The 23,819-nt window shown below is 49.3% G+C and overlaps 1 protein-coding gene across 1 annotated transcript in view; it reads right to left on the bottom strand.

Moving 5' to 3' along the window:
- LOC123753351 (uncharacterized) overlaps positions 1–23,819 on the bottom strand; it is a gene marked incomplete in the record, with an annotated part of 352,004 nt that overhangs the window by 112,826 nt on the left and 215,359 nt on the right. Inside the window, 1 exon segment of the mRNA XM_069326285.1 lies at positions 16,307–16,540. Within this exon segment, the coding sequence (XP_069182386.1) occupies positions 16,307–16,540 (234 nt within the window).

Genomic DNA, 23,819 nt, shown 5'->3' with positions numbered 1-23,819 from the left:
CAGTGTCCCTACATCACCACGTAGCTCAGTGTCTCTACACCACCACGTAGCTCAGTGTCCTACACCACCACGTAGCTCAGTGTCTCTACACCACCACGTAGCTCAGTGTCTACACCACCACGTAGCTCAGTGTCCTACACCACCGCAGTTCAGTGTCCCACACCACCACGTAGCTCAGTGTCTACACCACCACGTAGCTCAGTGTCCCTACACCACCCGTAGCTCAGTGTCTCTACACCACCACGTAGCTCAGTGTCTACACCACCACGTAGCTCAGTGTCCCTACACCACCACGTAGCTCAGTGTCCCTACACCACCACGTAGCTCAGTGTCCCTACACCACCACGCAGTCAGTGTCTCTACACCACCACGTAGCTCAGTGTCTACACCACCACGTAGCTCAGTGTCCCTACACCACCACGTAGCTCAGTGTCTCTACACCACCACGTAGCTCAGTGTCTACACCACCACGTAGCTCAGTGTCCCTACACCACCACGTAGCTCAGTGTCTCTACACCACCACGTAGCTCAGTGTCCCTACACCACCACGTAGCTCAGTGTCTCTACACCACCACGTAGCTCAGTGTCTACACCACCACGTAGCTCAGTGTCCCTACACCACCACGTAGCTCAGTGTCCCTACACCACCACGTAGCTCAGTGTCTCTACACCACCACGTAGCTCAGTGTCTACACCACCACGTAGCTCAGTGTCCCTACACCACCACGTAGCCCAGTGTCCCTACACCACCACGTAGCTCAGTGTCTCTACACCACCACGTAGCTCAGTGTCTACACCACCACGTAGCTCAGTGTCTCTACACCACCACGTAGCTCAGTGTCTACACCACCACGTAGCTCAGTGTCCCTACACCACCACGTAGCTCAGTGTCTACACCACCACGTAGCTCAGTGTCCCTACACCACCACGTAGCTCAGTGTCTACACCACCACGTAGCTCAGTGTCCCTATACCACCACGTAGCTCAGTGTCCTACACCACCACGCAGTTTAGTGTCCCTACACCACCACGTAGCCAGTGTCCCTACACCACCACGTAGCTCAGTGTCTCTACACCACCACGTAGCTCAGTGTCTACACCACCACGTAGCTCAGTGTCTCTACACCACCACGTAGCTCAGTGTCTACACCCACGTAGCTCAGTGTCCCTACACCACCACGTAGCTCAGTGTCTCTACACCTCCACGCAGTTCAGTGTCCCTACACCACCACGTAGCTCAGTGTCTCTACACCACCACGTAGCTCAGTGTCCTACACCACCACGTAGCCCAGTGTCCTACACCACCACGTAGCTCAGTGTCTCTACACCACCACGTAGCTCAGTGTCTACACCACCACGTAGCTCAGTGTCTCTACACCACCACGTAGCTCAGTGTCTACACCACCACGTAGCTCAGTGTCCCTACACACCACGTAGCTCAGTGTCTCTACACCTCACGCAGTCAGTGTCCCTACACACCACGTAGCTCAGTGTCCCTACACACCACGTAGCTCAGTGTCTCTACAACACCACGTAGCTCAGTGTCCCTACACCACCACGTAGCTCAGTGTCCCTACACCACCACGTAGCTCTGTGTCCCTACACCACCACGTAGCTCAGTGTCCCTACACCACCACGTAGCTCAGTGTCCCTACACCACCACGTAGCTCAGTGTCCCTACACCACCACGTAGCTCAGTGTCCCTACACCACCACGTAGCTAAGTGTCTCTACACCACCTCGTAGCTCAGTGTCTCTACACCACCACGTAGCTCAGTGTCCCTACACCACCACGTAGCTCAGTGTCCCTACACCACCACGTAGCTCAGTGTCCCTACACCACCACGTAGCTCAGTGTCCCTACACCACCACGCAGTTCAGTGTCTACACCACCACGCAGCTCAGTGTCTCTACACCACCACGCAGTTCAGTGTCCCTACACCACCACGTAGCTCAGTGTCTCTACACCACCACGTAGCTCAGTGTCCCTACACCACCACGTAGCTCAGTGTCCCTACACCACCACGCAGTTCAGTGTCTACACCACCACGCAGCTCAGTGTCTACACCACCACGCAGCTCAGTGTCCCTACACCACCACGTAGCTCAGTGTCTCTACACCACCACGTAGCTCAGTGTCTCTACACCACCACGTAGCTCAGTGTCTACACCACCACGTAGCTCAGTGTCCCTACACCACCACGTAGCTTAGTGTCTCTACACCACCACGCAGTTCAGTGTCCCTACACCACACGTAGCTCAGTGTCCCTACACCACCACGCAGTTCAGTGTCTACACCACCACGCAGCTCAGTGTCTCTACACCACCACGCAGTTCAGTGTCCCTACACCACCACGTAGCTCAGTGTCCCTACACCACCACGTAGCTCAGTGTCCATACACCACCACGTAGCTCAGTGTCTCTCCACCACCACGTAGCTCAGTGTCTCTACACCACCACGTAGCTCAGTGTCTACACCACCACGCAGCTCAGTGTCCCTACACCACCACGTAGCTCAGTGTCTCTACACACCACGTAGCTCAGTGTCCCTACACCACCACGTAGCTCAGTGTCCCTACACCACCACGCAGTTCAGTGTCTACACCACCACGTAGCTCAGTGTCCCTAAACCACCACGTAGCTCAGTGTCCCTACACCACCACGTAGCTCAGTGTCCCTACACCACCACGTAGCTCAGTGTCCCTACACCACCACGCAGTTCAGTGTCTCTACATCTACACGTGCTCAGTGTCTCTACACCACCACGTAGCTCAGTGTCCCTACACCACCACGTAGCTCAGTGTCCCTACACCACCACGTAGCTCAGTGTCCCTACACCACCACGTAGCTCAGTGTCTCTACACCACCACGTAGCTCAGTGTCTCTACACCAACCACGTAGCTCAGTGTCCCTACACCACCACGATAGTCTCAGTGTCTCTACACCACCACGTAGCTCAGAGTCTCTACACCACCACGTAGCTCAGAGTCTCTACACCACCACGTAGCTCAGTGTCCCTACACCACCACGTGGCTCAGTGTCCCTACACCACCACGTAGCTCAGTGTCTCTCTACACCACCACGTAGGCTCAGTGGTCTCTACAACCACCACGTGGCTCAGTGTCCTACACCACCACGTAGCTCAGTGTCCCTACACCACCACGTAGCTCAGTGTCCCTACACCACCACGCAGTTCAGTGTCTCTACATCTACACGTGGCTCAGTGTCCCTACACCACCACGTAGCTCAGTGTCCCTACACCACCACGTAGGCTCAGTGTCCCTACACCACCACGTAGCTCAGTGTCCCTACACCACCACGTAGCTCAGTGTCTCTACACCACCACGTAGCTCAGTGTCTCTACACCACCACGTAGCTTCAGTGTCCCTACACCACCACGTAGCTCAGTGTCTCTACACCACCACGTAGCTCAGAGTCTCTACACCACCACGTAGCTCAGAGTCTTTACACCACCACGTAGCTCAGTGTCCCTACACCACCACGTGGCTCAGTGTCCCTACACCAACCACGTAGCTCAGTGTCTACACCACCACGTAGCTCAGTGTCCCTACACCACCACGTGGCTCAGTGTCCCTACATCACCACGTAGCTCAGTGTCCCTACACACCCACGTAGCTCAGTGTCCCTACACCACCACGTGGCTCAGTGTCCCTACACCACCACGTAGCTCAGTGTCCCTACACCACCACGTGCTCAGTGTCCCTACACCACCACGTAGCTCAGTGTCTACACCACCACGTAGCTCAGTGTCCCTACACCACCACGTGGCTCAGTGTCCCTACACCACCACGTAGCTCAGTGTCCCTACACCACCACGTAGCTCAGTGTCCCTACACCACCACGTAGCTCAGTGTCTCTACACCACCACGTAGCTCAGTGTCTACACCACCACGTAGCTCAGTGTCCCTACACCACCACGTAGCTCAGTGTCCCTATACCACCACGTAGCTCAGTGTCCATACACCACCACGCAGTTTAGTGTCCCTACACCACCACGTAGCCCAGTGTCCCTACACCACCACGTAGCTCAGTGTCTCTTCACCACCACGTAGCTCAGTGTCTACACCACCACGTAGCTCAGTGTCTCTACACCACCACGTAGCTCAGTGTCTACACCACCACGTAGCTCAGTGTCCCTACACCACCACGTAGCTCAGTGTCTCTACACCTCCACGCAGTTCAGTGTCCCTACACCACCACGTAGCTCAGTGTCTCTACACCACCACGTAGCTCAGTGTCCCTACACCACCACGTAGCCCAGTGTCCCTACACCACCACGTAGCTCAGTGTCTCTACACCACCACGTAGCTCAGTGTCTACACCACCACGTAGCTCAGTGTCTCTACACCACCACGTAGCTCAGTGTCTACACCACCACGTAGCTCAGTGTCCCTACACCACCACGTAGCTCAGTGTCTCTACACCTCCACGCAGTTCAGTGTCCCTACAACACCACGTAGCTCAGTGTCCCTACACCACCACGTAGCTCAGTGTCTCTACACCACCACGTAGCTCAGTGTCCCTACACCACCACGTAGCTCAGTGTCCCTACACCACCACGTAGCTCAGTGTCCCTACACCACCACGTAGCTCAGTGTCCCTACACCAACACGTAGCTCAGTGTCCCTACACCACCACGTAGCTCAGTGTCCCTACACCACCACGTAGCTCAGTGTCCCTACACCACCACGTAGCTAAGTGTCTCTACACCACCTCGTAGCTCAGTGTCTCTACACCACCACGTAGCTCAGTGTCCCTACACCACCACGTAGCTCAGTGTCCCTACACCACCACGTAGCTCAGTGTCCCTACACCACCACGTAGCTCAGTGTCTCTACACCACCACGTAGCTCAGTGTCTCTACACCACCACGTAGCTCAGTGTCTACACCACCACGTAGCTCAGTGTCCCTACACCACCACGTAGCTTAGTGTCTCTACACCACCACGCAGTTCAGTGTCCCTACACCACCACGTAGCTCAGTGTCCCTACACCACCACGCAGTTCAGTGTCTACACCACCACGCAGCTCAGTGTCTCTACACCACCACGCAGTTCAGTGTCCCTACACCACCACGTAGCTCAGTGTCCCTACACCACCACGTAGCTCAGTGTCCATACACCACCACGTAGCTCAGTGTCTCTCCACCACCACGTAGCTCAGTGTCTCTACACCACCACGTAGCTCAGTGTCTACACCACCACGCAGCTCAGTGTCCCTACACCACCACGTAGCTCAGTGTCTCTACAACACCACGTAGCTCAGTGTCCCTACACCACCACGTAGCTCAGTGTCCCTACACCACCACGCAGTTCAGTGTCTACACCACCACGTAGCTCAGTGTCCCTAAACCACCACGTAGCTCAGTGTCCCTACACCACCACGTAGCTCAGTGTCCCTACACCACCACGTAGCTCAGTGTCCCTACACCACCACGCAGTTCAGTGTCTCTACATCTACACGTGGCTCAGTGTCTCTACACCACCACGTAGCTCAGTGTCCCTACACCACCACGTAGCTCAGTGTCCCTACACCACCACGTAGCTCAGTGTCCCTACACCACCACGTAGCTCAGTGTCTCTACACCACCACGTAGCTCAGTGTCTGTACACCACCACGTAGCTCAGTGTCCCTACACCACCACGTAGCTCAGTGTCTCTACACCACCACGTAGCTCAGAGTCTCTACACCACCACGTAGCTCAGAGTCTCTACACCACCACGTAGCTCAGTGTCCCTACACCACCACGTGGCTCAGTGTCCCTACACCACCACGTAGCTCAGTGTCTCTACACCACCACGTGGCTCAGTGTCTCTACACCACCACGTGGCTCAGTGTCCCTACACCACCACGTAGCTCAGTGTCCCTACACCACCACGTAGCTCAGTGTCCCTACACCACCACGCAGTTCAGTGTCTCTACATCTACACGTGGCTCAGTGTCCCTACACCACCACGTAGCTCAGTGTCCCTACACCACCACGTAGCTCAGTGTCCCTACACCACCACGTAGCTCAGTGTCTCTACACCACCACGTAGCTCAGTCTCTACACCACCACGTAGCTCAGTCTCTACACCACCACGTAGCTCAGTCTCTACACCACCACGTAGCTCAGTCTCTACACCACCACGTAGCTCAGGTCTCTACACCACCACGTAGCTCAGTGTCTCTACACCACCACGTAGCTCAGTGTCCTACACCACCACGTAGCTCAGTGCTCTACACCACCACGTAGCTCAGTGTCCCTACACCACCACGTAGCTCAGTCTCTACACCACCACGTAGCTCAGTGTCTCTACACCACCACGTAGCTCAGTCTCTACACCACCACGTAGATCAGGTCCTCTACACCACCACGTAGCTCAGTGTCTCTACACCACCACGTAGCTCAGTGTCTCTACACCACCACGTAGCTCAGTCTCTACACCACCACGTAGCTCAGTCTCTACACCACCACGTAGCTCAGTCTCTACACCACCACGTAGCTCAGTCTCTACACCACCACGTAGCTCAGTGTCTCTACACCACCACGTAGCTCAGTGTCTCTACACCACCACGTAGCTCAGTGTCTCTACACCACCACGTAGCTCAGGTCTCTACACCACCACGTAGCTCAGTGTCTCTACACCACCACGTAGCTCAGTCTCTACACCACCACGTAGCTCAGTGTCTCTACACCACCACGTAGCTCAGTGTCTCCTACACCACCACGTAGCTCAGTGTCTCTACACCACCACGTAGCTCAGTGTCTCTACACCACCACGTAGCTCAGTGTCTCTACACCACCACGTAGCTCAGTGTCTACACCACCACGTAGCTCAGTGTCCCTACACCACCACGTAGCTCAGTGTCTCTACACCACCACGTAGCTCAGTGTCCCTACACCACCACGTAGCTCAGTGTCTCTACACCACCACGTAGCTCAGTGTCCCTACACCACCACGTAGCTCAGTGTCCCTACACCACCACGTAGCTCAGTGTCTCTACACCACCACGTAGCTCAGTGTCTACACCACCACGTAGCTCAGTGTCTCTACACCACCACGTAGCTCAGTGTCTACACCACCACGTAGCTCAGTGTCTCTACACCACCACGTAGCTCAGTGTCTCTACACCACCACGTAGCTCAGTGTCTCTACACCACCACGTAGCTCAGTGTCTCTACACCACCACGTAGCTCAGTGTCCCTACACCACCACGTAGCTCAGTGTCCCTACACCACCACGTAGCTCAGTGTCCCTACACCACCACGTAGCTCAGTGTCTCTACACCACCACGTAGCTCAGTGTCCCTACATCACCACGTAGCTCAGTGTCTCTACACCACCACGTAGCTCAGTGTCCCTACACCACCACGTAGCTCAGTGTCTCTACACCACCACGTAGCTCAGTGTCTCTACACCACCACGTAGCTCAGTGTCCCTACACCACCACGTAGCTCAGTGTCCCTACACCACCACGTAGCTCAGTGTCTCCTACACCACCACGTAGCTCAGTGTCTCTACACCACCACGTAGCTCAGTGTCTCTACACCACCACGTAGCTCAGTGTCTCTACACCACCACGTAGCTCAGTGTCCCTACACCACCACGTAGCTCAGTGTCTCTACATCACCACGTAGCTCAGTGTCCCTACACCACCACGTAGCTCAGTGTCCCTACACCACCACGTAGCTCAGTGTCTCTACACCACCACGTAGCTCAGTGTCTCTACACCACCACGTAGCTCAGTGTCCCTACACCACCACGTAGCTCAGTGTCCCTACACCACCACGTAGCTCAGTGTCCCTACACCACCACGTAGCTCAGTGTCCCTACACCACCACGTAGCTCAGTGTCCTCTACATCACACGTAGGCTCAGTGTCTCTACATCACCACGTAGCTCAGTGTCCTACACCACCACGTAGCTCAGTGTCCTACACCACCACGTAGCTCAGTGTCTCTACACCACCACGTAGCTCAGTGTCTCTACACCACCACGTAGCTCAGTGTCTCTACACCACCACGTAGCTCAGTGTCCCTACACCACCACGTAGCTCAGTGTCTCTACACCACCACGTAGCTCAGTGTCTCTACACCACCACGTAGCTCAGTGTCTCTACACCACCACGTAGCTCAGTGTCCCTACACCACCACGTAGCTCAGTGTCCCTACACCACCACGTAGCTCAGTGTCTCTACACCACCACGTAGCTCAGTGTCTCTACACCACCACGTAGCTCAGTGTCCCTACACCACCACGTAGCTCAGTGTCCCTACACCACCACGTAGCTCAGTGTCCCTACACCACCACGTAGCTCAGTGTCTCTACACCACCACGTAGCTCAGTGTCTCTACACCACCACGTAGCTCAGTGTCCCTACACCACCACGTAGCTCAGTGTCCCTACACCACCACGTAGCTCAGTGTCCCTACACCACCACGTAGCTCAGTGTCTCTACACCACCACGTAGCTCAGTGTCTCTACACCACCACGTAGCTCAGTGTCCCTACATCCACCACGTAGCTCAGTGTCTCTACATCACCACGTAGCTCAGGTCTCTACACCACCACGTAGCTCAGAGTCTCTACACCACCACGTAGCTCAGTGTCCTACATCCACCACGTGGCTCAGTGTCCTCTACACCACCACGTAGCTCAGTGTCTCTACACCACCACGTAGCTCAGTGTCCCTACACCACCACGTAGGCTCAGTGTCTCCTACATCACCACGTAGCTCAGTGTCCCTACACCACCACGTAGCTCAGTGTCTCCTACACCACCACGTAGCTCAGTGTCCCTACACCACCACGTAGCTCAGTGTCTACACCACCACGTAGCTCAGTGTCCTCTACATCACCACGTAGGCTCAGTGTCCTCTACACCACCACGTAGCTCAGTGTCCCTACACCACCACGTAGCTCAGTGTCCCTACACCACCACGTAGCTCAGTGTCCTACACCACCACGTAGCTCAGTGTCTACACCACCACGTAGCTCAGTGTCCCTACACCACCACGTAGCTCAGTGTCCCTACACCACCACGTAGCTCAGTGTCTCTACACCACCACGTAGCTCAGTGTCTCTACACCACCACGTAGCTCAGTGTCCCTACACCACCACGTAGCTCAGTGTCCCTACACCACCACGTAGCTCAGTGTCTCTACACCACCACGTAGCTCAGTGTCCCTACACCACCACGTAGCTCAGTGTCTCTACACCACCACGTGGCTCAGTGTCTCTACACCACCACGTGGCTCAGTGTCTACACCACCACGTAGCTCAGTGTCGCTACACCACCACGTAGCTCAGTCGCTACATCACCCACCTACACCATAATGTAAATACGTGTCATGTTTAACTCGCCAGCTCCCGGAACAGTGTATATTGTTCAGCATTATTATATATATATATATATATATATATATATATATATATATATATATATATATATATATAAGCTTCACATTCGTTACATAACGTAGCCAGAGGTAAACCAGCAGGAATAAAGGTAAATAACTGAGCGTCTTAAGCCTCGCAGGCGGGATACCAAGGCAAGTTTACCCAACAGTTTACATGAAACTAAATATTTACAATAAGAACATAATGGCAAAATGAGGCGGATAATTCTGGCTTATTGGTACAGGTAGAGGTAACCCCTTAGACCAGGCACGCGCACACGCACACTCACACGTGCACACACACACTCTCACACACGTGCACACACACACACTCACACACGTGCACACACACACTCTCACACACGTGCACACACACACACACACACGTGCACACACACACACACACACACACACACACACACACACACACACACACACACACACACACACACACACACACACACACACACACGTGCACACACACACACTCACACACGTGCACACACACACGCAAGAACACACATATAGGTGTTGGGAGCAGGAGGCCAGTTACAAGTTATCATTTGGGAGACGAAATACTTCAAGAGTCAGAGAGAAAGAAAGACCTGGGGGTTGATATCACGCCAGACCTGTCTCCTGAAGCTCATATCAAGAGGATAACATCAGGAGCATATGCCAGGTTGGCTAACATAAGAACGGTATTTAGACTCTTGTGCAAGGAATCATTCAGAACTTTGTATACCACATATGTCACACCAATCCTGGAGTATGCAGCCCTAGCATGGAGTCCATATCTAGTCAAGGAAAAGACTAAACTGGAAAAGGTTCAAAGGTTTGCCACCAGACTAGTACCCGGGCTGAGAGGTATGAGCTACGAGGAGAGACTACGGGAATTAAACCTCACGTCGCTGGAAGACAGAAGAGTTAGGGGGAACATGATCACCACATTCAAGATTCTCAGAGGAATTGACAGGGTAGATAAAGACACGCTATTTAACTCATGGGGCACACGCACTAGGGGACACAGGTGGAAACTGAGTGCCCAAATGAACCACAGAGATATTAGAAAGAATTTTTAGTGTCAGAGTGGTTGACAAATGGAATGCATTAGGAAGTGATGTGGTGGTGGCTGACTCCATACACAGTTTCAAGTATAGATGTGATAGAGTCCAATAGGCTCAGGAACCTGTACACCAGTTGACAGACAGTTGAGAGGCGGGACCAAAGAGCCAGAGCTCAATCCCCGCAAGCACAAACAGGTGAGTACAGGTGAGTACACGCGCGCGCGCACACACACACACACACACACACACACACAGCCAGCGAGACTCGACCTAGTCTTCACTCTGAACGACTCCGAAATAAGGGAAATCGGTTTCGAGGCCCAGTAGGAATGAGCGACCACAGTGTTCAGGCGTTTGAGTGTTTACCTGGTTGATAGGGTTCTGGGAGTTCTTCTACTCACCAGCTTGACTTGACTTGTGAGAGTTTGGTCCACCAAGCTGTTGCTTGGAGCGGCCTTCAGGCCTACACACCCATCACAGCCCGGTTGGTCCGGAACGTCTATTAGAAAACCGTCTAGTTTTCTATTGAAGATGTCCACGGTTGTTCCGGCAATATTTCTTATAGTCGCTGGGAGGTCGTTGAACAGCCGCGTACCTCTGATGTTTATACAGTGTTCTCTGATTGTGCCTATGATACCTCTGCTCTTCACCGGTTCTATTCTGCATTTTCTTCCATATCGTGGAAGGATTGCCCTCCTACGATATGAGTGGGAGCGAAATGAGTGATTGTCCTCCCACGATATGAGTGGGAGCGAAATGAGTGATTGTCCTCCCACGATATGAGTGGGAGCGAAATGAGTGATTGTCCTCCCACGATATGAACCTCCCTCCGACACGATATGACAAGAGGAGTGTCTTGTCGAAGAAGGGTTAATGAACTCGAGAAGGGGAACTGAAAACAAAAGGCTGCCATTCCGAAAGGTAAACTATGAGGAGATAAGGAAATTCCTAACAGATATAACATGGGAAACAGAGCTCAGGGGAAAGACGGCCCAAGACATGATGGACTACATCACGCAGAAGTGTAAGCAGGCAGTAGACAAGTCTGTCCCAGTCCAAAAGGAAAACAACGAAACGACGATGAGAAACTCATGGTTTAATCAAAGATGAAAGCTAGACAAGCAGAAAAGTAAAAGAGTGTGGAGAAACTATAGAAATAACAGGACAAGATACCAGAGTGCCAGGAATGAATACGTCAGGTTGAGAAGAGAGGCAGAAGGGCAATACGAAAATGACATCACGAGCAAGGCAAAGACTCAGCCTAAATTGCTGCACAGCCACATCAGAAGAAAAACAACAGTAAAGGAACAGGTAATAAAGTTAAGGATAGGGGCAGACAGATTCACTACAAACGATAAGGAAGTGTGCGAGGAACTGAATAAGAAATTCCAGGAGGTCTTCACATTAGAGCAAAGGAAGTTACAGAGACAAGAGAGGGAATAGTTAACCAGGAACCACTAGAAGAGATTGAGATTACCAGCGGGGAAGTAAGGAAGCTTTCACTAGAGTTGGATGTGACAAAGGCTATAGGCCCAGATGGAATCTCCCCTTGGATATTAAAAGAAGGAGCAGAAGCACTGTGCCTGCCACTCTCCATAGTGAATAACAAATCACTGGTAACAGGGGAACTGCCAGAAATTTGGAAGACGACTAATGTAGTCCCAATAAACAAGAAGCGGGGATAGACAGGAGACACTGAACTACAGGCCAATGTCCCTAACCTGCATACCATGCACGCTGATGGAGAAGATTGTGCGAAAAAGCTAGTGGAACACCTGGATCGAATGTACTTTGAAACACAGCATCAGCATGTGTTCAGGGATGACAAGTCCGGTCTCAGAGGATTATTTGAATTCTATGACCAGGCAACAAAAATCAGGCAAGGAAGAGAGGGGTGGGCAGACTGCATATATTTGGATTGCCAGAAAGCCTTTGACACAGTACAACACAAGAGGTCAGTGAAAAAGCTGGAGATGCAGACAGGAGTGGAAGGGAACTTACTCCATTGGATAAGGGAGTACCTAAGCAACAGAAGACAGAGTCACTGTGAGGGGTGAGGTCTCAGATTGGCGAGACGTCACCAGTGGAGTCCCGCAGAGTTCAGTCCTTGAACCTATACTGTTTCTGATACATGTAAATGATCTCCCAGAGGGTATAAAATAGTTCCTCTCATTGTTTGCTAATGATGCAAAAAATATGAGGAAAATTAAAACAGAGGAAGATAGTAGGAGGCTAAAAGATGACCTAGACAGACTGAATGAATGGTCCAACAAATGAGTGCTAAATTTCAACCCGAGTAAATGCAATGTAATTTAGGCAGTGGAAACAGGAGGCCAGACACAGGATGCAGAACAGGAGATGAAGTCCTTCATGAAACAGACAGAGAGAAAGATCTAGTTGATATCACACCAAACCTGTCTCCTGAAGCCCACATAAAAGGAATTACATCTATGGCATATGCGAGGCTGGCTAACATCAGAACAGCCTTCAGGAACCTGTGTAAGGAATCATTCAAAACCTTGTTTACCACATATGTAAGACCAATCCTGGAGTATGCGGCCCCAGCATGGAGCCCGTACCTTGTCAAGCACAAGAAGCAGTTAAAATTTCATTGGTATGCCACTAGACTGGTCCCAGAACTAAGAGGCATGAGTTACAAGGAAAGGCTGCGTGAGATGCACCTCACGACTGTGGAAGACAGTGAAGTAAGGGGAGACATGATCACTACCTACAAAATTCTCAGAAGAATTGACACGGTAGATAAGGATAAACTTTTTAACACGGGTGGTACGCGAACAAGGGGACACAGGTGGAACTTTTTCAGTATCAGAGTAGTTAACAGATGGAATGCATTAGGCAGTGATGTGGTGGAGGCTGACTCCATACACAGTTTCATATGTAGATAGAGCCCAGTAGGCGCAGGAATCTGTACACCAGTTGATTGACGGTTGAGAGGCGGGACCAAAGAGCCAGAGCTCAACGCCCCCCCCCCCTCCAAGCACAATTACGTGAGTACAAAAACTCACCCAATCCCTTCCTCCCTGTTCCACCACCACATGCCTCCCTGTTCCACCACCTCATGCCTCCCTGTTCCACCACCACATGCCTCCCTGTTCCACCACCTCATGCCTCCCTGTTCCACCACCACATGCCTCCCTGTTCCACCACCTCATGCCTCCCTGTTCCACCACCTCATGCCTCCCTGTTCCACCACCTCATGCCTCCCTGTTCCACCACCTCATGCCTCCCTGTTCCAACACATCATGCCTCCCTGTTCCACCACCACATGCTTCCCTGTTCCACCACCTCATGCCTTCCTGTTCCACCACCACATGCCTCCCTGTTCCACCACCACATGCCTCCCTGTTCCACCACCTCATGCCTCCCTGTTCCACCACCACATGCCTCCCTGTTCCACCACCTCATGCCTCCCTGTTCCACCACCACATGCCTCCCTGTTCCACCACCTCATGCCTCCCTGTTCCACCACCACATGCCTCCCTGTTCCATCACCATATGCCTCCCTGTTCCACCACCACATGCCTCCCTGTTCCACCACCTCATGCCTCCCTGTTCCACCACCTCATGCCTCCCTGTTCCACCACCTCATGCCTCCCTGTTCCACCACCTCATGCCTCCCTGTTCCACCACCTCATGCCTCCCTGTTCCACCACCTCATGCCTCCCTGTTCCACCACCTCATGCCTCCCTTTTCCACCACCTCATGCCTCCCTGTTCCACCACCTCATGCCTCCCTGTTCCACCACCTCATGCCTCCCTGTTCCACCACCACATGCCTCCCTGTTCCACCACCTCATGCCTCCCTGTTCCACCACCTCATGCCTCCCTGTTCCACCACCACATGCCTCCCTGTTCCACCACCTCATGCCTCCCTGTTCCACCACCACATGCCTCCCTGTTCCACCACCACATGCCTCCCTGTTCCACCACCTCATGCCTCCCTGTTCCACCACCTCATGCCTCCCTGTTCCACCACCTCATGCCTCCCTGTTCCACCACCTCATGCCTCCTTGTTCCACCACCTCATGCCTCCCTGTTCCACCACCTCATGCCTCCCTGTTCCACCACCTCATGCCTCCCTGTTCCACCACCACATGCCTCCCTGTTCCACCACCTCATGCCTCCCTGTTCCACCACCTCATGCCTCCCTGTTCCACCACCACATGCCTCCCTGTTCCACCACCTCATGCCTCCCTGTTCCACCACCACATGCCTCCCTGTTCCACCACCTCATGCCTCCCTGTTCCACCACCTCATGCCTCCCTGTTCCACCACCTCATGCCTCCCTGTTCCACCACCTCATGCCTCCCTGTTCCACCACCTCATGCCTCCCTGTTCCACCACCACATGCCTCTCTGTTCCACCACCTCATGCCTCCCTGTTCCACCACCACATGCCTCTCTGTTCCACCACCTCATGCCTCCCTGTTCCACCACCTCATGCCTCCCTGTTCCACCACCACATGCCTCCCTGTTCCACCACCTCATGCCTCCCTGTTCCACCACCTCATGCCTCCCTGTTCCACCACCACATGCCTCTCTGTTCCACCACCTCATGCCTCCCTGTTCCACCACACTATGCCTACCTGTTCATCTTCGCCAGTGGGAGAACAAAGAACCACATAGAGGTGCAGAACATGGAGAGCTAAGCTACTTGACTACATCAAGCAGACGTGTAAGGAGGCAGCAGACGTGTAAGGAGGCAGCAGACGTGTAAGGAGGCAGCAGACATGTAAGGAGGCAGCAGACGTGTAAGGAGGCAGCAGACGTGTAAGGAGGCAGCAGACGTGTAAGGAGGCAGCAGACGTGTAAGGAGGCAGCAGACGTGTAAGGAGGCAGCAGACTAGTTGGTCCCAGTTCAACAGAAAAAATCAAAACAAATGCAAATGAGGAACTCGTGGTTTAATCAGAGATGTAAGCTGGCAAAACATTTAAGTACAAGAGAATGAGAAAACTATAAAAACAACAGGACACCAGAGAGCAGAGAATGATAAAGAGAGCTAGGAATGAATACGTCAGGGTTATCTTGAGGTTATCTTGAGATAATTTCGGGGCTTTTTAGTGTCCCCGCGGCCCGGTCCTAGACCAGGCCTCCACCCCCAGGAAGCAGCCCGTGGCAGCTGACTAACACCCAGGTACCTATTTACTGCTAGGTAACAGGGGCATTCAGAGTGAAAGAAACTTTGCCCATTTGTTTCTGCCTCGTACGGGAATCGAACCCGCGCCACAGAATTACGAGTCCTGCGCGCTATCCACCAGGCTACGAGGCCCCTGGGTGGGTGAGAAGAGAGGCAGAAATACAGAGCGAAAATTAAATAGCAAGTGAGGCACAGACCCCCAGATTGCTGCACAGTCACATCAGAAGTAAAAGAACAGTGAAGGAACAGGTAATGAAACTGAGGATAGGGGCAGACAGATTCACTACAAACGACAAGGAAGTGTGTGAGGAACTCAATAAGAGAGACCAGGAGGTCATCACATTACAGCCAGGAGTAGTTCCAGAACTAATAGAGGGAATATCTAACCAGGCACCACTAGAAGAGTTTGAGAAGACCAGAGGGGAGGTGAGGCACCATTTGCCTGAATTTGACGTGAAAGACTATAGGCCCGGACCAATTATCACCATGGATACTAAAAGAGGGAGCGGAAGTACTGTGTCTGAAACTCAATAGTGTATAAGAAGTCACTGGTAACAGTGACAGACACTGTCACCCTCCACCAGCTCATACTCCACCTAGTAACACTGGACCTCCCAGCTCATACTCCACCTAGCACTACTGGACCTCCCAGCTCACCCTCCGGCTAGCGTGAGGCAGGCCGCGCCTTACCTTGAGAGGCATGGATGTACCGTCATCCCGCCTGATGTAGTCGTAATAGAAGCCGTCGTCGTCGTCCCACAGCCCACGACCCTGGCCCGAGGCGTTGATGGCGTCCACAATGAGGATAAAGTGCTCAAAGTACTTGGAGGCCATGTCCTCGTAGACGGGGTCGTGCTCGGCCAGGGTGAGGGCCATGTCCAGCATCACCACGCAGAAGAAGGCCATCCACGCAGTGCCGTCGGCCTGAAGGAGACCACATTGTGTAGTAAGTACATATTTGTGGCATCACCGGTGCCTGTACAGGACACAGAGGCCAAGACTGGCATCACCGGTGCCTGTACGGGACACAGAGGTCAAGACTGGCATCACCTGTCGGGAAACCGACACACACACAACCACACACACACAAATAACACAGTCTCCCCTAGTCTATACTCCCTTCAGGATGGAAAATGGGAGACTCCGTGACATCATCGACTCCGTGACGTCATCGAAGTCATCGTATATTTACATTATGAAACATTGTTAATAGACTAGTTTAGTCTCTAAAGTTAACAAAAAAGTAATCACTAAGAATGAATATAATTATTTACATCAAATAGTAGCTAGGTTCCCTTGTTAATGTAAAATTACTTTGAGTGAAGAACCAGAGCATAAGAGCGTCTCCCCGAGTCGAGGAAGGCGTCCATATACACAACAAAAACAAACAGGGGACCAGCTTACCACGCTGTCTTAGAACTGGTGTAAACAGCTAGACACCCCATTTACGTGTCAACACCAGCAACACAGCTTAACAACATCACAACAACGACTGTATCCGTCTACCATGTATTGTATATTATTCGAGTGCACTGTTTAATATGAATATGTAGATGGTTATATCGTAGGACATCCCCAAAAACAACGTACGTGTACCCCATTACAGCCCTCAGTTTATGCCATACCTGTAATTGATATGTTTAGGGAACTTTGATTAATTCCTTGCATCCCATACAGGTAAATTGTGAGAGGAGCATCAAGAATCTGTGCAGACAGTTGGTTCATACACATAATTAACTACTTGTTTGCCAAGCCTTGTCCTTCCCACCAGCCGCCATTACGTGGCACAAAGAGGCAGGGCCACACCCATCTTCAGGCTACACCTACACGCCTTACTAGGCCCATTCTACTGGCACAGCTAAGACATTATAGCAGTAGCAGTAGTTATAATTAATTACTTATAATGAAATAACTGAAATAATAGTTTTAAAGGTAAACAATTGGTAGTTTAAGAAGGACCCATAACATAGTGGTTTAGGCTACCAATTGTCCCTCCCAATAGTGTGTAAGAAGATTTCAGGCAGTTTACCAGTACATACAGTCCACTTAATTAATACTTAATTAATACTTACTTACTAAGAAAATAAATAAGACATAACTTTATTTTATTAAATCAATTTGAAAAAGAGAGATTAGCTGCCTGGATTTTCCCCACATTATTTGGTCCTACGGAACCGGATTATTTAGTTCTTTGAAACTAGATATTATACATACTAGATATATTATACATACATATATATTATACACTGGTTCGAATCCGGTCCTTCGAACCGGATTCGAACCAGTAACCTATGGATTAAGGATCCTAATGATCCAAACAGTGAAATAATCACTTATCGGTTTGCGTCTGTTTTGTTCGGAGCCACGAGCTCACCATTTCTGCTTCAAGCTACCTTGGATACACACTTGAAGAAGTCCAATAGCCCGAACAAGACAGAAATTAGCGAAAACCTGTATGTGGATAACTTTCAAGGAACAGCCAACAGTGAAAGTAAGCTGTTGGACATATACCATGAGGCCAATCGAGAATTAATGGGAGCCAATATGCCTCTCCAGTCTTGGGTCTCTAACAATGACAAATTAAAACAACTGATCACAACTGAATTTCCCGACTACCAAGTACCCGAGATGACAAAGGTACTAGGTGTCCAATGGAACACGACAACCGATCAGTTGACAATCAAGTCAGTGGAGACAGATACCACTAACTTAACAATGAGAAAATTGCTATCACAAGTCAGCAAACCCTTCGACCCATTAGGCTTATTAAGTCCAATACTAATTAATGGGAAGATGATAATACAGGAATGTTGGCAACAAAAGATAGGCTGGGATGATCTTCTAACACCTGCCCTACAAGAAAAATGGCAAGGGTTAGTGAAAGATTTAAGCATCCTAGAGTCTGTCAAGTTCCCTAGGAACACAACAGTAAATGAAAAGGAACCAATTAAGCTGCATGTATTTTGTGATGCCTCAGGAAAGGCTTATGGTACAGTAGCTTACCTGTCTCAAATGGGCAAGCCAATTTGCTCACATCAAAGGCCAGAGTGGCACCTTTAAAGAAAAGATCACTGCCACAACTGGAATTAACAGCCTTACTGCTAGGTGTAAGATTGGTTCATTATCTGATCAAGGCCTTAAGCCACATCCACTTTAAAGAAACAGTAGTATGGTCAGATAATGAGGCAGTGCTACAGTGGGTTAAAAACAATAACAGTAAGAATCCTTACGTGAGTAACCGCGTTAAGGAAATACGAGAGTTGTCAGCAGGGTATAAACTAAGATATGTACCCACTAAAGAGAATCCAGCTGACTATCTCTCCCGAGGCCTGACTTTACGGCAATTAACAAAGGCCGAGATGTGGTTCAATGGACCTCAGTGGCTAATCAGCGACCAGTGGCCTAAACAAAAGCCACAAGTCATTGTGACCAATGTCACTGTTCCCACTGAGAACCCGGAACTACCTCGGACTTTGGTAATTGATCCTGCTCGGTACTCTGAACTGAACAAACTTGTAGGTGTCACCCAAGTAGTGTTTGATTTTCTAAAGAAAATAGGAATCAAGCATAAATTCCCTAGTGCCTTAAGGTACTGGGTTAAAAGAGCTCAGACCGACACATTCGGGACAGAAATTGACAATGTTCCTAAGAAGCTACAACATGATCTGGGCCTCTGGTTAGACACTGACAATTATAACTTAATAAGATGCGGAGGACGCTTACAACATGCTGACATAGATCTGGAAGCAAAAAATCCAATATTGCTCCCTCGTCACCACATAGTAAGCAAACTAATTGTGTTACATATACACAAATACTGCACTCTGCATGGTGGGGTATTAGATACTCTCACAGAATTAAGACAACAGTACTGGCTACCCCAAGGTAGACAGACAGTAAAATCCATAATCAAATCCTGTGTTGTATGCCGGAGATACGATGCCAGAGTGTGTCCATATTCTGGCCCTCCTCCACTTCCGAAGGAACGAGTCGTACATATTCATCCTTTTGAGACAACAGGAGTAGATTTCACAGGAGCACTGACACTGACAGGCACTAAAGACAAGAAACCAGTAAAGGCCTATATCTGTCTTTTTACTTGTGCCACAACAAGGGCAGTCCATTTAGAAGTGACTCCCGATATGAGTGCCGAAGCATTCTTACAGGCTTTCCGCAGGTTTGCTTCACGTAGATCTTGTCCCAAGTTAATGATTTCAGACAATGGGTCCAACTTGGTGGCAGGAGAAGCATGCCTGAGGAAAATCTGGACACACCCAAAGGTACGCACAGCCCTAACTCAACGGCAGTGCTATTGGAAATTCATACCTCCCAGAGCACCATGGCATGGAGGCTTCTATGAACGGATGGTTGGTACGGTGAAACGGTCTTTACGGAAAACCCTACACCGCCAAAAGATTGACCTTCAGGAGCTTCAAACAGTAATCATAGAAATAGAAGCACGAGTTAACAACCGACCACTTACCTACCTCTCTGATGATGCTTTGCAGCGTGAACCATTAAGTCCAGCTCATTTGATGTATGGGAGACCTCTCAAAACACTTGTGTCCCTTACGGATGAGGAACCAGAGGATCCTTCATATGTCAAAGAGAGTGATTTGGTTCAACGTTTCAAACATCTTTCAGGGGTGATAAGTCGGTGGAATGACGTATGGACTCGTGAATACCTAACAGCTCTGAGGGAGTATCATTACGGGGCAAACAATCCCTATAACAGAATTAACTTGAACCCTGGTGACATAGTTCTGGTGGATAGTGACGGACCACGCTCGGAGTGGCCTATAAGAGAAATAGTCTCTGTTCATCCAGACAGCCAGGGCATCTTGAGAATAGTGAAAGTAAAATGCAAAGGCAACACTACTCTCAAAACTTTAGAGAAATTAGTACCTTTAGAACTGGCCAGGAAAGAAGACGTACAACGACTTCCAGCACCCGATACGCCAGTACGGGACATACGTCCCCAACGGACTGCTGCACAACAAAGTAAACTCAAATTAAAGCAGCACTATAATTCTGAGGGAGAAGAATAAAGTGATCGCAGTCCTTAAGGGACTTCGACCCGTGTTCTGCCCCCTGGGAATTATGTCGGGAAACCGACACACACAACCACACACACACAAATAACACAGTCTCCCCTAGTCTATACTCCCTTCAGGATGGAAAATGGGAGACTCCGTGACGTCATCGAAGTCATCGTATATTTACATTATGAAACATTGTTAATAGACTAGTTTAGTCTCTAAAGTTAACAAAAAAGTAATCACTAAGAATGAATATAATTATTTACATCAAATAGTAGCTAGGTTCCCTTGTTAATGTAAAATTACTTTGAGTGAAGAACCAGAGCATAAGAGCGTCTCCCCGAGTCGAGGAAGGCGTCCATATACACAACAAAAACAAACAGGGAACCAGCTTACCACGCTGTCTTAGAACTGGTGTAAACAGCTAGACACCCCATTTACGTGTCAACACCAGCAACACAGCTTAACAACATCACAACAACGACTGTATCCGTCTACCATGTATTGTATATTATTCGAGTGCACTGTTTAATATGAATATGTAGATGGTTATATCGTAGGACATCCCCAAAAACAACGTACGTGTACCCCATTACAGCCCTCAGTTCATGCCATACCTGTAATTGATATGTTTAGGGAACTTTGATTAATTCCTTGCATCCCATACAGGTAAATTGTGAGAGGAGCATCAAGAATCTGTGCAGACAGTTGGTTCATACACATAATTAACTACTTGTTTGCCAAGCCTTGTCCTTCCCACCAGCCGCCATTACGTGGCACAAAGAGGCAGGGCCACACCCATCTTCAGGCTACACCTACACGCCTTACTAGGCCCATTCTACTGGCACAGCTAAGACATTATAGCAGTAGCAGTAGTTATAATTACTTATAATGAAATAACTGAAATAATAGTTTTAAAGGTAAACAATTGGTAGTTTAAGAAGGACCCATAACATAGTGGTTTAGGCTACCAATTGTCCCTCCCAATAGTGTGTAAGAAGATTTCAGGCAGTTTACCAGTACATACAGTCCACTTAATTAATACTTAATTAATACTTACTTACTAAGAAAATAAATAAGACATAACTTTATTTTATTAAATCAATTTGAAAAAGATAGATTAGCTGCCTGGATTTACCCCACATCACCGGTGCCTGTACGGGACACAGAGGCCAAGACTGGCATCACCGGTGCCTGTACGGGACGCAGAGGCCAAGACTGGCATCACTGGTGCCTGTACTGGACACAGAGACAAAGACCACCGCGTATCGACATATATAATTTTGGGGGGGCTATATGTCAATACGCTGTGATGTTTCCACGTAATTTTCCCATTAGTCAGTACGCTGTGGTCAGTACGCTGTGGTCAGTACGCTGTGGTCAGTACGCTGTGGTCAGTACGCTGTGGTCAGTACGCTGTGGTCAGTACGCTGTGGTCAGTACTCTGTGGTCAGTACGCTGTGGGAGTTCCAGGTAAATTTTGCCAATCACTCATTTAGAGTTAAAGTTTTCATATAGGGGAAATGGAAAAATTTTCAGAGTTCAGTTTTATTAAAATATTTTAGAGTTTATATGATCATAGAAGTTTATTTAAGAGTTTAAGACCAAAATTTGTAAAAAAGACCATTTTCAGAGAATATTGTCATAGAAGTTTTGTTATGGAAAATAGATGTCTTATCAGTAATTTTTAGTTTTTATATCCATTTACTGCTGTGTCACCTATAAAAGACCGAAAATTATTCAGAGACCAGTTGAAGACCGAAATATAACAGTTCATTAAAAGACCAAAATTATTCATAGACCAGTTGAAGACCGAAAATTAGTCAGCGACCAGTTAAATACCGAAATACACCAGATCATTTTCAGACCAAAAAATTGCCAGAGACCAGTTTCAGCCCCATAATATTCAGAGTACAGTTAAAGATTCAAATTAATCACATACCAGTAAAAGACCAAATTTCTTCAAAGACCAGTTTGTGCCCAAAAATAGTCAGAGTCCAGTTAACCACCAACTGACAATGGTTAACAGGGTCCATTTAAGATGTAAAACATATGACAGGGTCCATTTAAGATGTAAAATTCGTCAGAGTCCAGTTTGAGACCAAAATTCGTCAAAGCCCAGTAGAAGACCGAAATTAATCAGAATCCAGTTTATGCCCAAAAATCGCCAGAGTCCAGTTTGAGCCCGAAAATATTCAGCGTCAAGTTAAAGACTAAAATGTGACAAAGTCCATTTAGAACAAAAGTTATCAGAGACCGCGTTTATAAGAATAGTCTCGCTACTAATAGCCCAATTTCAGCCCAATTTTTTTACGTCCTATTTCAGATGTAGTAAATCAAATCGAGAAAGTAAGCAAGTTCTAGCTCCTATTCCCCGCATGACTTTACCCCCATAACATCTTTACTTGCAATCCCATTTCCCTAATATGTAAAACCTCTGTATTTCAGACATAGTAAATCAGATTAAAGCAATTACCAAACTGCAGCTCCCAGCCCCCCACCTTAACCCCTTCTGGTATCTTCGTTAATACCTTAAAAATTTTCCTGAAATTTGAAACTGCTGTATTTCAGACATAGTAAAATAGATCCAAACAATTACCGAACTCCAACTCTCGTCCACCACGTGAGTTCATTGTACAAGTTCTTTAGTACAAGGCCAATTTTCACAAATTTTAAAGCAGACATACTTCTAACTGAGTAAGTAAAGAAAATAGAGTTACTGAGTTTCAGCTTCTGTCGCCCACCTTAGTTCCCTCGTGTATCTTTGTTAATACCAAACCAATCCCCTCTGAAATTTAAAAAGAGTCATAGTTTAAATATTGTAAGTAAAGAAAACGCAAATTACCGAGCTGTAGATCCCGTTCTCAGCCATAACCCCCTCTCATATCTTCATTAATATCCAATCAGTTTCCCTGAAATTTAACACACTTGTCTTATGTAATAGATCAAAGCAATTAAACTCCAGCTCCGATCCCAAACCTTAACCGCTCTCACAATTTCGCTATTATCCAATCAATTTCCTTAAAAGTTAAAACTTAGCTATTTCAGATGTAGTAAATAACACCAAGGCAGTTACCAAGTTTCAGCTTTTATCCCCCTGCCTTAGTTCACTCCTGTAAGTTCACTACTATCAGTGCAAGTTCCCTGAGAACTTAAAACCTTGC

The sequence above is a fragment of the Procambarus clarkii genome, chromosome 2 (genome assembly GCF_040958095.1).
Source record: "Procambarus clarkii isolate CNS0578487 chromosome 2, FALCON_Pclarkii_2.0, whole genome shotgun sequence".
Lineage (NCBI taxonomy): Eukaryota > Metazoa > Arthropoda > Malacostraca > Decapoda > Cambaridae > Procambarus > Procambarus clarkii.
This window is presented reverse-complemented; position numbering and strand designations above follow the sequence as displayed.